The following is a 13354-nucleotide window of genomic DNA, read 5'->3' as shown; positions in this document are numbered from 1 at the left end:
GTAGAGGAGAATGGAGTACAACTGAGAGGTAGAGAAGGAAATGTGTTGAGAAAGTTGCCAACTTTTGTGTGATAGTTACTTCTCAGATCATTTTATAAATGAAACTAGAGCCCTGATGCACGAAATTCGTGCAAGGGGCTTGGCCCTCCACTGCCTTGGCCCTCGCAGCCCCGGCTCATCCAGAAGGTTGTCCAGAAGGTCATTCGGCTGTCTGGTCTAATTAGCATATTACGCTTTTATTATTATAGAATAGATTGGTTGCTTGGGGGAAGGCAATGGTAAACACATCCATATCCCTCTGTAGTAATCTGATGTTTAGCACAGGATAACAGGATTAAATATTTTACCTAGTAAGATGTTCTTTCAAATCCCTTTAGAAGAAGTATATTTTCAGTTAAATGAATTGTTTGAGTTGTTGTTCCTTTATTTAATATACTCTAGATTTGAGAATAAATGTCATAGATACTGAAATTTTAGAGTTGGAATTACCAATTAAGAAACAAATAGAATGTCTATGGTAACTTTCTTAGTTATAATTCTACTGGACTAATCAAACTAAGAATAGAAATCTTTTAGTTTGATTTTACTCTTATCCTTGATGGAAATTTAGCTTATGGTGGAACATATAAAAAACAGTATGTATTTTTAAAATTTTAAGAGAAGTATAACCTATAAGTGATGACTCTATTATTACAGAATTTAAGAATACTTGGAAACCATACTCAATTAGAAAATTTTAGTGAGTTCCCCCCCTCCCCCGTTACTAAATATTATTATACAAACCTGCCTTTATTTATGTAAAAAAATTTTATTTCTTAGGTCGGGTGAGAGCGAAGCTTTCAGCACCACTTGCTGGCATAGGAAATGCCAAGACAGATTCTAGAGGAAGAAGTCGAACAAAAATGGTGTCTCAGTCACAGCGTACGTATTGCCTATCAGTTTTCCTATATTTGTAATATGTTATGATAAGTGTGTTGCTTATATATTACTGTATTAGGAGATTGACCAGTGGATAAAGACAAAGCTAATTTTAAAAAGACAAGCCACATACTGAGTTCTTGTTCTATACTTTAGGTTCATCATCACCTGACAAAAATGAAGGTATTTTTTTTTTTTCAATGTTTTGGGTCAGTTGTTGTGCATGTTTTGGAATTTTTTTGAGTGGGTGTTGTCTTGTCTTTGGTGTGTTATTAGGGCTGCATCATTAATATCTGCCACTTAGAAAGAAAAACTTCATCTGCTGTATAAACTTTTGCATGCAGATATTTTAAGTAGCACAGATCTCTTAGTATTAAAGTTTTGACAGTTTACTCAGAAACTTGCAAATGTGGAAAATTGTGCTTTTTAGAGGCAAAGTAATTGCCATGTATTAACATCTAATCTGGTTGCATCTAGCTAATGCTATTCAAGGACAGATACATGGTATCTTCATATTTGCCCCAAAATCTATTAGAATATAGTTAGCATTTTTGGCAGCTATAAACTGATTCATAGTGAGGAAACAAATTAAAATGACCGGTTCTGTTACATTTCTTATTAAATTTAATATTTATATTTTTGCTATTTTATTGGAAGCTGAGCTTCTCTATAAGGCCAGTTGTTAAAAAGCACAATTTTGAGGCCTAGGTAAAATGAATGATCCATTTCTACATGTTCCAGAACAGTAACACATAAACTTATGGCATTATTAACTTAAAGCAGCTTGTTCCCATTCCTTCTTTATCAAAAGATTTTCAGTAGCACTTATTTCTAGAAATTTTTTTCTAGGAAAGTCATTCTGGGGTTATACATACAGGCTATTTTGGAAAGGAATAGATTTAACTATCTTCCATGTTGCTTAGGTGATTTATCAAGATAAAGAAGCCCTATTTTGTCTCCTTTTTAACTTGATTCCTGAATCTTGGAATCAAAGAAAAGATAGCTGGGCTTGGAGAAGGCCAGGGTGGTGAATATATAATTCTACCTAGCAGATTCTCTCTCCTCCTCTTTCCAAAGCCAAAAAATCCAGGCAGAGTAACGGTGGGAGCAGTCAACAAGAGTCCTAAAAATAAGCAGACATGCTCAGTAAAATTACAGATTTTACAAATAGAAAAAAATGGCAAATGCCTTCTGGGTAAGGGCTCTTCTAACCAATTAGGAATGAATAATATCACAGTCTTCCCTGACCTTGTGTGTTTTTGGAATAATTTTTTAAAGTAACTTAATATTTAGCAGTGTGCCACAGTAGAGCCTTGATACTCCAAATGTCTGCCCAGACCAGCATCAGCATCACCAGGAACTTGTTAGGAATGCATAATCTCATGCCATATTCAGTTCAGTCTATAATAAGATCACCAAATAATTTGTATTACAAAAAAGTTTGAGAATTATTTATTTAAATCACAGAGCCCTAGCTGATTTGGCTCAGTGGCTAGAGCATCAGCCTGCAGACTGAAAGGTACCGGGTTTGATTCCAGTCAAGGGCACATGCCTGGGTTGAGAGCTCGATCCCCAGTAGGGGGAAGTGCAGGAGGCAGCCAGCCAATGATTCTCTCTTGTCATTGATATTTCTATCTCTCTCTCCCTCTTCCTTCCTCTCTGAAATCAATAAATATATATTGGGGTAAAAATCATAGACTCTAGCGCCATACTGCCCAGATTTGAATCATGGCCCCTCTGGATTTTTTTAAGTTGTATTTTCGTATACTCATCTGTAAAATAAAGAGGATATTCTCATACGATTGTTGTGAGGATTAAATGATATGTAGTACATTTAATACACTTAAGACAGTGCCTGGGCCCAGAGTAAGTACTATATTTTTTAGCTAATAAAATTTGTTATTCATAATCCAATGTCAACTTAATTTTATACTCCTGTTGGGTACTTCTATACTGTGTTATTCTGTGGCCTTCAGGAAACAAAGAAATAAATAATGGTGAAGTTTGAAAACGTGAAGTTTAAAGACTGAACTCAATAGAGATTCAAAGTGCTTTGTGTATGGTTTTTTAATACATTGCTTAAGGACCTCACTTTTAGGTGTATTTTAACTACTTCAGTAGAATGTAGCAATTTTTTCATATTGATTTTTTTTTAACTTCAAAACCCTAATCCACAATACTTCAAAATCTTTCCTAAAGAGTGAGAACGTAATGATAGGCTTTTAGACCTAAGTAGAATTTTAAAACTAGAAGACATTTTTACTATACTTAGGTTTAAATCATGTTGGAGAAGTTTTTGCTTGCTTATTTATTTGAATGACTATATGTTCCATTCCAAATCCTCTTGAAAAAAGATATTGTGGCCCAATAGAATTTGATGCAAGTTTCCTTATAATATGTTTACAGAATTATTGTTGTGATACCCATCTCACTTTGTTGTAGAATAATTCATTAGAGTTTGCATGGTATTTCCATATTTTTATGTCGTCATTTAAAAAAAAAAAACTCTTGGATCAAAGCAGGTGTGTTCTGATGGTTAACCAAAATAAATAAAAGCAGACCAAGTTGGAGACTTCCAGATTTATATTAATGTAAGGATTGTGTCTTTTTGTTTTTGTTGTTGGTAGTGACTGGTTGTGTACAAATGATTGTACAGCCTGTCAGAAACGTTGTCTCCCTGCCCCAACCCAGTCTCTGCCATTTGTTTTATTCTGTGTGTCTTAAGAAAGATAAATTGTGTAGCTTTTTCTTGTAATTTTTCTTCAGCTATAAGATGTTGTAGTTCTTCTTTGCCTATAGTTTAAAATTAAATGTTTAAGTAATAAAAACTTAAACATTTAATTATTTAGATTTTAGGCCATCAGAAGAAAAGCTGAAGAACTTACATTTATTTTTGCAACTTCATTTCATCTGCTTTGTACATGAGTGTCTTATTTCAGCTTACCAGCTGCAAAAACTACTAAATGTACCTGCTTTTGTTACAGACATCTATGGTTTTGGGATGTTGGGGTTGTTTTGTTTTTTTGTTTTGTTTTTTTGCTTTAGGGTTTTTTATTTTTTAAGAACTGACTAAAGCTTTCTTATTTCCATCTGCCATCCACTTTAAATCTGCTCTTCCCCTCAACATGGATTATAACCCTTACCCTAATTCTGCCTTTACACTTGTTCAGGATCACAATCTGCTAATACCATTGGTGGTAAGAATCTGTAGACTCTATGTGTCCATCTATTGTTTGATCACCTACTTTCATTATCAAGAATGGGTTCTATTCAGCAGAAATTTGTAACATAATAGCCCATCACTTTGGAGCTATATTGCCCATTATGATTTTTCTTTGGCCTGTCTTTTATTATCAAAACCCTGGATTTTAAAAATTATCCAAGTTGACCCTACAGGTATAAACATTCAGAAGCAAAGGAGATTTAGTAATGCTTTGAAAATATCTCATAACAATGTAAAATGGTAGTTTGAATACGTTAGGCAGCACAAGAGAAATTAGGCATCCATTTTTAAGTTTTACAAATTAGAGTATTTTCCAGTAGTTTGATATTTCCTAGGTACATCATGCCCCTTGTCATCACTCTGTGGTTTTCTTAGAAATGATTAGCCTTGGTGGTTCTTGCTGGGGAAAGAGCCTTGATATTTTCTTCTAAGTATAAATAGTTCCAAATGAGTCATAGGCACTGCAGTTATCACTGTTGTATTATTTGGATAAATTCAACATATCTAGAATAGGTGGAGTGGTTACTCTCCTTCTATACTGTATGTTTGCTGTCTGCTGAATAGACCCACACTTCAAGGAATTCTCTAGTCTCCTACAAATACCTCTACCCCTAAACTTATATTAGTTTTAACTGAATACCATATTGTACATGTTCAGTTCATTATTTCTACTTTTTATATTGTTGCAAGTGTTCCCATAAAATATTCCATCAGCTTATGTTGCATTGTGAGTTTGTGGCATGTTGGGTGTTTGGATGTTTCGGTGTGTATGTTTAGTTTAGACACTGCATGGAGAAATAGGTGCCTTGTGAGTATCCCGAAGGTTATAACTTAAATCTGATTTAAAGATTCTTCACCTGAAACATCATGAAATAATTCGTATGAACCATCATTTTAAAGTAGACTTGAATAATTTCCCTACAATAGTTTAGAATTTCTTCTACTCAGATAGTTGTCATTAATTTCATTAGAAACACTACTTTGTTTTACAGTATTGCTATAATCAGTGGAAGTTATATTTCATATGGTATGCTGGTAAAGTTTAGGAATTAAGCATGTGTTTATATTGTATTCAGTAAGACAAAGCCAAGAAAACTATAGCAAGGGTCACAGATCAGCAGCCCATGGACCACATCCCGCCTGTCTCCATTCATGTATTATTTGGTCTACTATACAACATGATAAAAACCAGGAAATTTTAAAGCTTCAATTTTTAAATTCCCAAACCTGGCCAGTGTCACCTCAAAACAGCTGGCTGGCACTAAAAAAATCACCACTCCCTGCCTTACACTCAGCACTGTGCCTTCATTGACATCCTGCTTATCTCATTGGCATTTGAGTCTTTAATCTCTGCTCCTTGGAAATGAAGTGTGATTGGGTAAAATTGCACAAGGTGAGCAGTGACTGCCCTGTTGGTTAGGAGAAGTAATGCCAACAAAGGGGAAATGTTGCTTTCATGAAGATTTGTGTGCAGGTTTAACTTTTCTATGTTACTAACTACCATTCAGAATCTAGAGTCACATTATATCTTACAGTTATCTAGTTAGTGCAGATATAAAATGTTTTCACAAGGAGCTCATCCCCTGAAAAGTTAACCCAGGCAATTCTAGTTTTAAAACATGTTTCTTAAGTTTTTTTTAAACCCTTGCCTTAATCTCTGAGATTTTATTTACCTCCTTCTCTATTTCCCCGACCACATATCCTGTTCCTTTCAAGACTGAATATCACCAGGTTGGAAAGGGTCTGACTTCTTTGACATTTGCCTTTTAGTCCTATTCTACCCTCAGTACTTCTACATTTGATTGTGGCCACGCAAGATCCCTTTGCTATTTAAAGGCAAATAGCAAGTTTCTTTTCAGTTGGCCAATTTTGTAAACATTTAAAATTTAATTTTGTAAAAATTTTAAAAATAACTTTGTTATACCCATTCAGAGACATTCTCAAGCAGGACAACTTAACATGAAACAAGTTTTTATTATATTTTCAACAAAAACAATAGCAGTGACAGATTATTAATTTTTTCCCTTTCAATATATGGCTTTAGCCATATGAAATGTATTGCCTGAAAGTTATTCCTTTGGAAATTTTTTATACTACTTGTGTTCTGAAAATCATAATAGTGTTGTCCTTATCAAACATAGATGGTATCTTGTACCCCCCCAGACTTAAAGTATATTTCACATGATTTACCATTCAGTTTAAGTATTTGTAGTATATGTTTTTTCCCCATAGGTTATGATCATATATAAATCTTTTTCATTCCATTTCCTTTGCACTTAGTTACAGTACTAGCACAGTGTTCTCAGGTGTATTTCTTAAATTTTTATCCTTTCCCAAGATCTCTTGGAATTCACATCTTCACGTTTGTGTGTGTGTTTGTTCAGCTGGCAGCCGGTCTGGATCTCCAGGAAGAGTTCTGACCACAACAGCCCTCTCCACTGTGAGCTCTGGTGTTCAGAGAGTCCTGGTCAATTCAGCCTCCGCACAGAAGAGAAGCAAGATACCACGGAGCCAGGGCTGTAGCAGGGAGGCTAGTCCATCTAGGCTCTCAGTGGGTAAGATTTTCTACGTGAGACTTGGGACTTTTTATTTCTTCTGTGTTTCAGGTTTTGGTAGCATTGAAGACTGATTAGGCACTTTTAAGTTAGAGGAAAACAACTTAAAATCCAAGGCAAAATGAAATATAGGTTATAAATTGAATTAGATAGTTTATCTTAAAAGTATAATTTATGTAATTACTAAACTATTATTTTATCCTTCTAATCTAAAACAAGTTAGAGGACTGTATTCAAGAAATTTAACCATATTTCTGGTAATGCTTCATTTCTAGGAAGAGTTAATTTCTTCCCAACCTTAGAAAAACTTAAGTTATTGATCAGTTTTCAAGAAAGAAAAATAAAACCAAAATATCCAAAATACAAATTCTGTCTCCCGTTTTCTTCTTTCTGAATGCTGCTGATGCTCGGACCAGCCCGAAGCAGTCGTATCCCTCGGCCAAGTGTGAGCCAAGGCTGCAGCCGAGAGGCCAGTCGGGAGAGCAGCCGGGACACAAGTCCTGTCCGCTCTTTCCAGCCCCTCGGTAAGCATTTGGGCAGGTGTGGGGTACACTGCTTTCCCCTTGTTGCTGTCACCATGTGATAACCGCGGCGTAAGCTTAGTTTAGCTTTCTGTATCGACTGTATCTTCACCTCTATCTCTTTTCTCCTTTTTTGAGGAAAGAATCAGGAGGAAATTTTATATTTGGGACATTCCTTTGACGTTTGTTTACCTTAAATGAGCAAGTTAGACACTGTATAAACAAATTGTCTTTATAATCAAGTAAATAGCATACAGATTTAAACTACAGAATATTGAATTCAGTATTTTTCTTAACAAATAAACCCATAAAATTTAAATATAACATTTAGATATGTACTCTCCACTGAAATATGAACTGTTTGAGTACTTTTGTCCTCTTCAGCAGAAATATTAACATTTCAACTTAGACATTTGACTGCGGTTACTGGAAAGAGTGCTGCAGAATAATATATGAACTACCTATTAAAATGGGCAGAATTAACATTTTTATAGTATTTTCCAGTTTGTCATTTCCTGTATATTACATGGCTCATGTCATGTCACTGCTGTAGAACCTATCTGTCCCTCATTATAGAGATTGTATTATAACCTTGATTATAATACCATGTAACATTATATTTACCTCAGTTATAAAAATGTTAAATGCTTTTTTAAAGCCTTTAGTATTTTAGAGTAATGGAAAGGCAGAATATTTTTCACTGAAACTCTTTTTTTTTTTTTTTTTTTTTAAATATATTTTATTGATCCCTCACAGAGAGATCGATGAGAGAGAAACATCGATCAGCTGCCTCCCGCACATCCCCCACTGGGGATATGCCCGCAACCCAGGCACATGCCCCCAACCGGAACCGAACCTGGGACCCCCCAGTCCGCAGGCCAACGCTCTATCCACTGAGCCAAACCGGTTTCGGCTCACTGAAACTCTTTAGGATTTCTGCATGGTCCTCTAACATTTTTAACTAGTACTTTGTTTATATGCACATACATGCCATTTCAGATTTTTCTTTTAATTTTATAAAATTTAGGTAACTAATACTTGGAGAGCTGCTCTCAGACTTTGAGACACTTAAGTAGAACATAGGTCTTACTGTCTATTGGAATGATTTCCTTCGATAGACATGTTAGTGTAGAATTTCTAGAGATTAGTTTATTGTTCTCTGGGTCATTTGGCTCAAATATATCACTACATTGTCCTTCACTGACCTAGAAAACCCCATTGAGCTGGGGACACAGACAGGGATATCCTTAATCTTTGTTGTTTAGCCAAGTGTCCCAGGTGCCAAAGAGTTTCCCTTTCTGTATATTGCCAGAGATATTTTTAATTCATATGCAGTAGTTTTAGTCTGTGGAGTATCTGTGTGTGTGCACATATGTACACACATACATTAAGAAGTAAAATAAATTACACATTTGTATAAAATAAGCCTGCCACCTTCAAGAATTGAAGGAAATAGAGTGGGTATTGGGATAAGAGCATATATTCTAGGGCCAGATGGCCTAAGTTCTTACCCCAGTTCTGTAACTTTTCTATACCTGGGTGTCCTCATCTGTAAAACTACATAATTTGTAGTGTGTACTCAGGATTGTTTATAAAACATTGTAAATGAGAGAATGTATGAAAAACCCCTCAGAGAAGTGCCTGCCACCAGTGTTGCTGCTCCTGCACCTCTTCCCCTGAGGCTCTAATTGCTCACCTAGAAATAGTTCTGTTAGGCTCTAGGACAGTGATGGCGAACCTATGACATGCGTGTCAGAGGTGACACGCGAACTCATTTTTTTGGTTGATTTTTCTTTGTTAAATGGCATTTAAATATATAAAATAAATATCAAAAATATAAGTCTTGCCCTGGCCGGTTTGACTAACTGGATAGAGCATCAGCCTGCGGACTCAAGGGTCCCAGGTTCGATCCCGGTCAAGGGCATGTACCTTGATTGCAGACACATCCCCAGTAGGGGGTGTGCAGGAGGCAGCTGATCGATGCTTCTCTCTCATCGATGTTTCTAACTCTCTATCCCTCTCCCTCTCTGTAAAAAATCAATAAAATATATTTTAAAAAAATATATATATATGTCTTTGTTTTATTATGGTTGCAAATATCAAAAAATTTCTATATGTGACACGGCACCAGAGTTAAGTTAGGGTTTTTCAAAATGCTGACACTCTGAGCTCAAAAGGTTCGCCATCACTGCTCTAGGATCTTAGATTTTTTAATGGTCTAACACCTGCATTTGTATAATGATAATACTGCAGTATTCTTAGGAAACACAAGATAAGAAGAAACAAAAACGTGTGTCTGTACTTTTAAAATCTGTATAATAGAGAGTAAAGGAAATTTACAACCAACAATTAATTAATTAAACAAACCTTGTTGCCCTGCCCCTGTATTGTTCAGTGGTTAGAACATTGGCCCATACACCAGAGGGTTGTGGGTTCAGTTCCTGGGCAAGGGCATGTACTTGGGTTGCAGTTTCAATCCCTAGCCCCAGATGGGGTGCGTGCAAGAGGCAACCAATCGATGTGTCTCTCACATCAAGGTTCTACTCTCTCTACCTCTCTCCCTCCTTCCTTACCTCCCTGCCTTTTCATTCCCTCCATCCTGTCCTCTCTCTCCCTCCCTTAATCTCTCTCTAAAAATCAATGGAAAAAATATCCTCAGGTGAGGATTAACACAATAACTAACTAAAACAAAATAGGCATTATTAATGTCTATTTTTAAGAGATATGTTGTCTAGCCATTAATTTTCTAGATTCATCTCAAAGCTTCCATTTGACAATTTAAGTCACTTAAATTTTATTAAAGGAAGCAGTTTTCCTGATTCTAATGAAATATCCTGTTTCCGTTAAGGATATTAAGTCTGCTAATTATGTACTATAGTTTTAGAAGAACTTACTTTTATAGCCTTTTATTTACATACGAGAGGCCCGATGCATGAAATTCATGCAAGTGTAGGCCTTTCTTCCCCCAGCTGTCGGCACCGGCTTCCCTATAGCACCCGGGACCCAGGCTACCCTCCGGCCACTGGCAGGCACCCGGCACCCGGGCTTCCCTGGCTTCATCTGGAAGGTCATCCGAAAGGACGTCCGGTCTCATTAGCATATTATGCTTTTATTATTATAGACTTGAGGCCCAGTGCACGAATTCATGCATAGGTAGGGTCCCTTGGCCAAGCTGGTGATTGAGGCCTATTGGGAGGCTGGCAAGCCAGGGGGAGGAACCAGGGGAGGTTGGCCAGCCAGCCGGGGGGAGATGGGCCACAGGAGGTTGGCCGGCAGCGGGGAGGGGTTGCGGGAGGTTGGCTGTGGGAGTGCACTGACCTCCAGGGAGCAGCTCCTGCATTGAGTGTCTGCCCTCTGGTGATCAGTGCACATCATAGAGACCAGTCGTTCAGTCATAATGGTCACGCAGGCTTTTATATATATAGCTAGATACTGCATAGTAAAGGTATCAGATAAGCCCTGTTTGTTGCACAGGGTTTAAGAATAGCATTCCCAGAGGTGAGGTTATCCCCCGTTCCCATTTTATGCTGTATTTGCCTGTATTCTGCTGTCCTTATTTTATTTGGTGAATTCTTTTGTTGCCTCTAACTTGAATATTGCCATTTAACAGGTGGATTCCATAGCTTGCCATTTATTCAGTGGTAGCACATGGTCAGTGTGAGGGCCCTAAAACATCACAAATCAATCAGAGCTGAGCAAAGCTGAACTTCCCCAGAACTTGCACCCTTAGTTTCCATTTATTTCCAGAACTAAGAAAGGCTTAAATTATGACAAGCACATGAGTGCTGCCTCCTACCCTGTTATCTTCACCAACAGATAACTACTAATTACTTGAAGTTTTACAGAGATTTTCATCCATTAGGCATTGCTATATTGATTCAACTCTGTCTCACAATTATAGAAATTATTTCTATTGAGTAAAATTAAAACTAACTATATATGTCCAGCCAGTGTAGCTCAGTGGTTGAGCATAAAGCCAAGAACCAAGAGACCATTGGTTCGATTCCCGGTCAGGGCACATGCCCGGGTTTTGGGTTCAATCCCCTGTGAGGGGTGTGTAGGAGGCAGCCAATTAATGATCCTCTCCCATCATTGATGCTTCTATCTTCTCTTCCTCTCCTTTCCTTTCTGAAATCAATAAAAATATATATTTTTTTTAAAAAAAACTATGAGTATGTTTACTAACAATAAATGAATCATCTTTGAAGGTTTAATAAAGCATTTTGTGCAGCGTTATTTCTGTGTAATCCTTTCCTCAAAATTTTTTATCATTTTATTATTCATTAAGTTCCTGTGGCAAAGGAAAGAGTGATTTATGAAACAAAAGTATTTTAACTGCTCTAATTAATGTATCTGAAGAAGAGTAACTTTTAGAATAAAAGTAATATATTTTGTTAGATATCAAAATGAATTTCTTCCTGACTTATTTGTTTCTACATGTATGAAAAGTATTGACTTTATGGTGATCTTGTGGATTTTAGGATCTAAAATTTTAAATATGGTAAATTTAGATTTAGAGAAACATGCCATAAGGGCATGGAGATGTTTCACACATTTCCAGGGTTTTTTAATATTAAATTTGTAATGTTCTTTCTTTGATGCTCAAATGTGCTTTAATATTTAAATAATCTACTGAATGTAGAACTTACAGTTTATGAACTATATGGAAAATGTTTATGTTAACATAAATGATGTATATAATCTTTTGAACAATGTGAAGATGGTAAGTGTGAGATACTAATCCCTGAAAGAGTAAGATACTGAGGTATATCACAAAACAAGTGTGGCTTTGATCAGGTTAATTAATCTCTCTCTATGCTTTAGTTTACCTATTTATAAAATAGAATAGTAATAACTTTCATTGGGTTTAGGATTGGAGGAGATAGGATTATTATTGATTACTAGTTACCATAGTGGTTTTTTTTTTAAACTACAGTGTTCATTTTTTTGTTTCATGCTTGTACTTTTGACATTTCCTTCCATTTGAATACTTACTTTTTTTGTCTCCTGTGGGATTGTCTGTCCCCTTAGGTGTAAGATCTGTTGTGTGTCAAGGATGATGTTCAATTGCTAATGTTCAATTACCCTGTTTGGCAATATTCTGACCCTTAACTTTTAAAAGTAATGCCAGTGTTAACTAACTCTCCTTGCCTGACTGTAGTGCTGCCACTATTCCTTGTTTCTGTGGTAATAGATGAGGTTTGTATGGTCCTGTTATTCCAGCCTCCAGACACCATTCCAGATCTACTGGTGCCCTCTACGCCCCCGATGTGTATGGGGCCTCAGGTGAAGGATGAGTACATTTTCACTCTCATCTGTGCATTTCAGATTTTTGTCCCTTTCAGTTTCCATTGAATAATATTCATGTTTTAAAATCAATTTGTTTTTTATTTAAATTTAATTTGTTGGAGAATAAATAATTTGTGGTATTTTTATTTTCCTCCAAGTAATGTTTTCCCCTTTAGCAACCTTATTTGAACATTTTTTTCATTGGCAGATGGACATTTTTCTTTTGTATAATCTAATTTATGTCATTTTAAATATAGAATTGTTTTATGTTCTCAGTTATGTACCTCATCTTTGTACATTAAAAAAAAAAAACCAAAATGGTGGATGAAGTGTTTTAATTGTGCATGATGGTATAGAAAGTAGTTAAGGGGGAGAACCCATCTGGTTTGTCTTCACATACCTCAGAATGTCAGGCACTTATTAGTAGGTACTTAACAAATATCAAATGATATGTCTTTGTTGTAGAATGAATTCAGCCTGTCTTGAAGGAGAAGAGATAATAATTAGAGGGGTTTTTCTCTTGTAAAGTCCTCGTGTGGCTTCATTGAATTTAATAATCATTATTGGTTTGAGGATTGACATTTGTTCTAGTCTCACCAATGTGGAGGAGATTGGCCCGACTAAAAGCTGGATTAATTACAATGCTACAGATTTGTAAGCTCCTAGTCGGCCAGCCATGCTTTCTTCCACCTTCTGATTGTGAATGTATTGTAACCACTGGTCTTTAAATTTAGTTTTTACAGATTGTCAGCAATTTTAATTGCCTTTACCATTTTTTTGACCAAAAACTATATGTACCAGAAAATATTGTATTGCTTTTAAAATGCTTTCCCCATTGGTTTTTTTTT

The 13354-nt window shown here is 36.1% G+C and overlaps 1 protein-coding gene across 50 annotated transcripts in view; it reads left to right on the top strand.

The window, feature by feature from the left end:
- Nucleotides 1–13354, top strand: part of CLASP2 (cytoplasmic linker associated protein 2) — a 146440-nt gene that overhangs the window by 82361 nt on the left and 50725 nt on the right. For 23 of the 50 annotated variants that reach the window (XM_036332924.1, XM_036332929.1, XM_036332912.1 and 20 more), the window contains 5 exons: nucleotides 820–921; nucleotides 1075–1101; nucleotides 6526–6696; nucleotides 7113–7220; nucleotides 12441–12503. In XM_036332924.1, coding sequence (XP_036188817.1) covers nucleotides 820–921; nucleotides 1075–1101; nucleotides 6526–6696; nucleotides 7113–7220; nucleotides 12441–12503 — 471 coding nt within the window. The remainder of the gene's footprint in view (nucleotides 1–819; nucleotides 922–1074; nucleotides 1102–6525; nucleotides 6697–7112; nucleotides 7221–12440; nucleotides 12504–13354) is intronic. The other 27 variants (XM_036332904.1, XM_036332914.1, XM_036332916.1 and 24 more) reach the window with 4 other exon arrangements.

The sequence above is a fragment of the Myotis myotis genome, unplaced genomic scaffold, assembly GCF_014108235.1.
Source record: "Myotis myotis isolate mMyoMyo1 unplaced genomic scaffold, mMyoMyo1.p scaffold_m19_p_13, whole genome shotgun sequence".
Classification (NCBI taxonomy): Eukaryota; Metazoa; Chordata; class Mammalia; order Chiroptera; family Vespertilionidae; genus Myotis; species Myotis myotis.
Note: the sequence above shows the minus strand (reverse complement) of the source record. Positions and strands in the feature narration are given on the sequence as shown.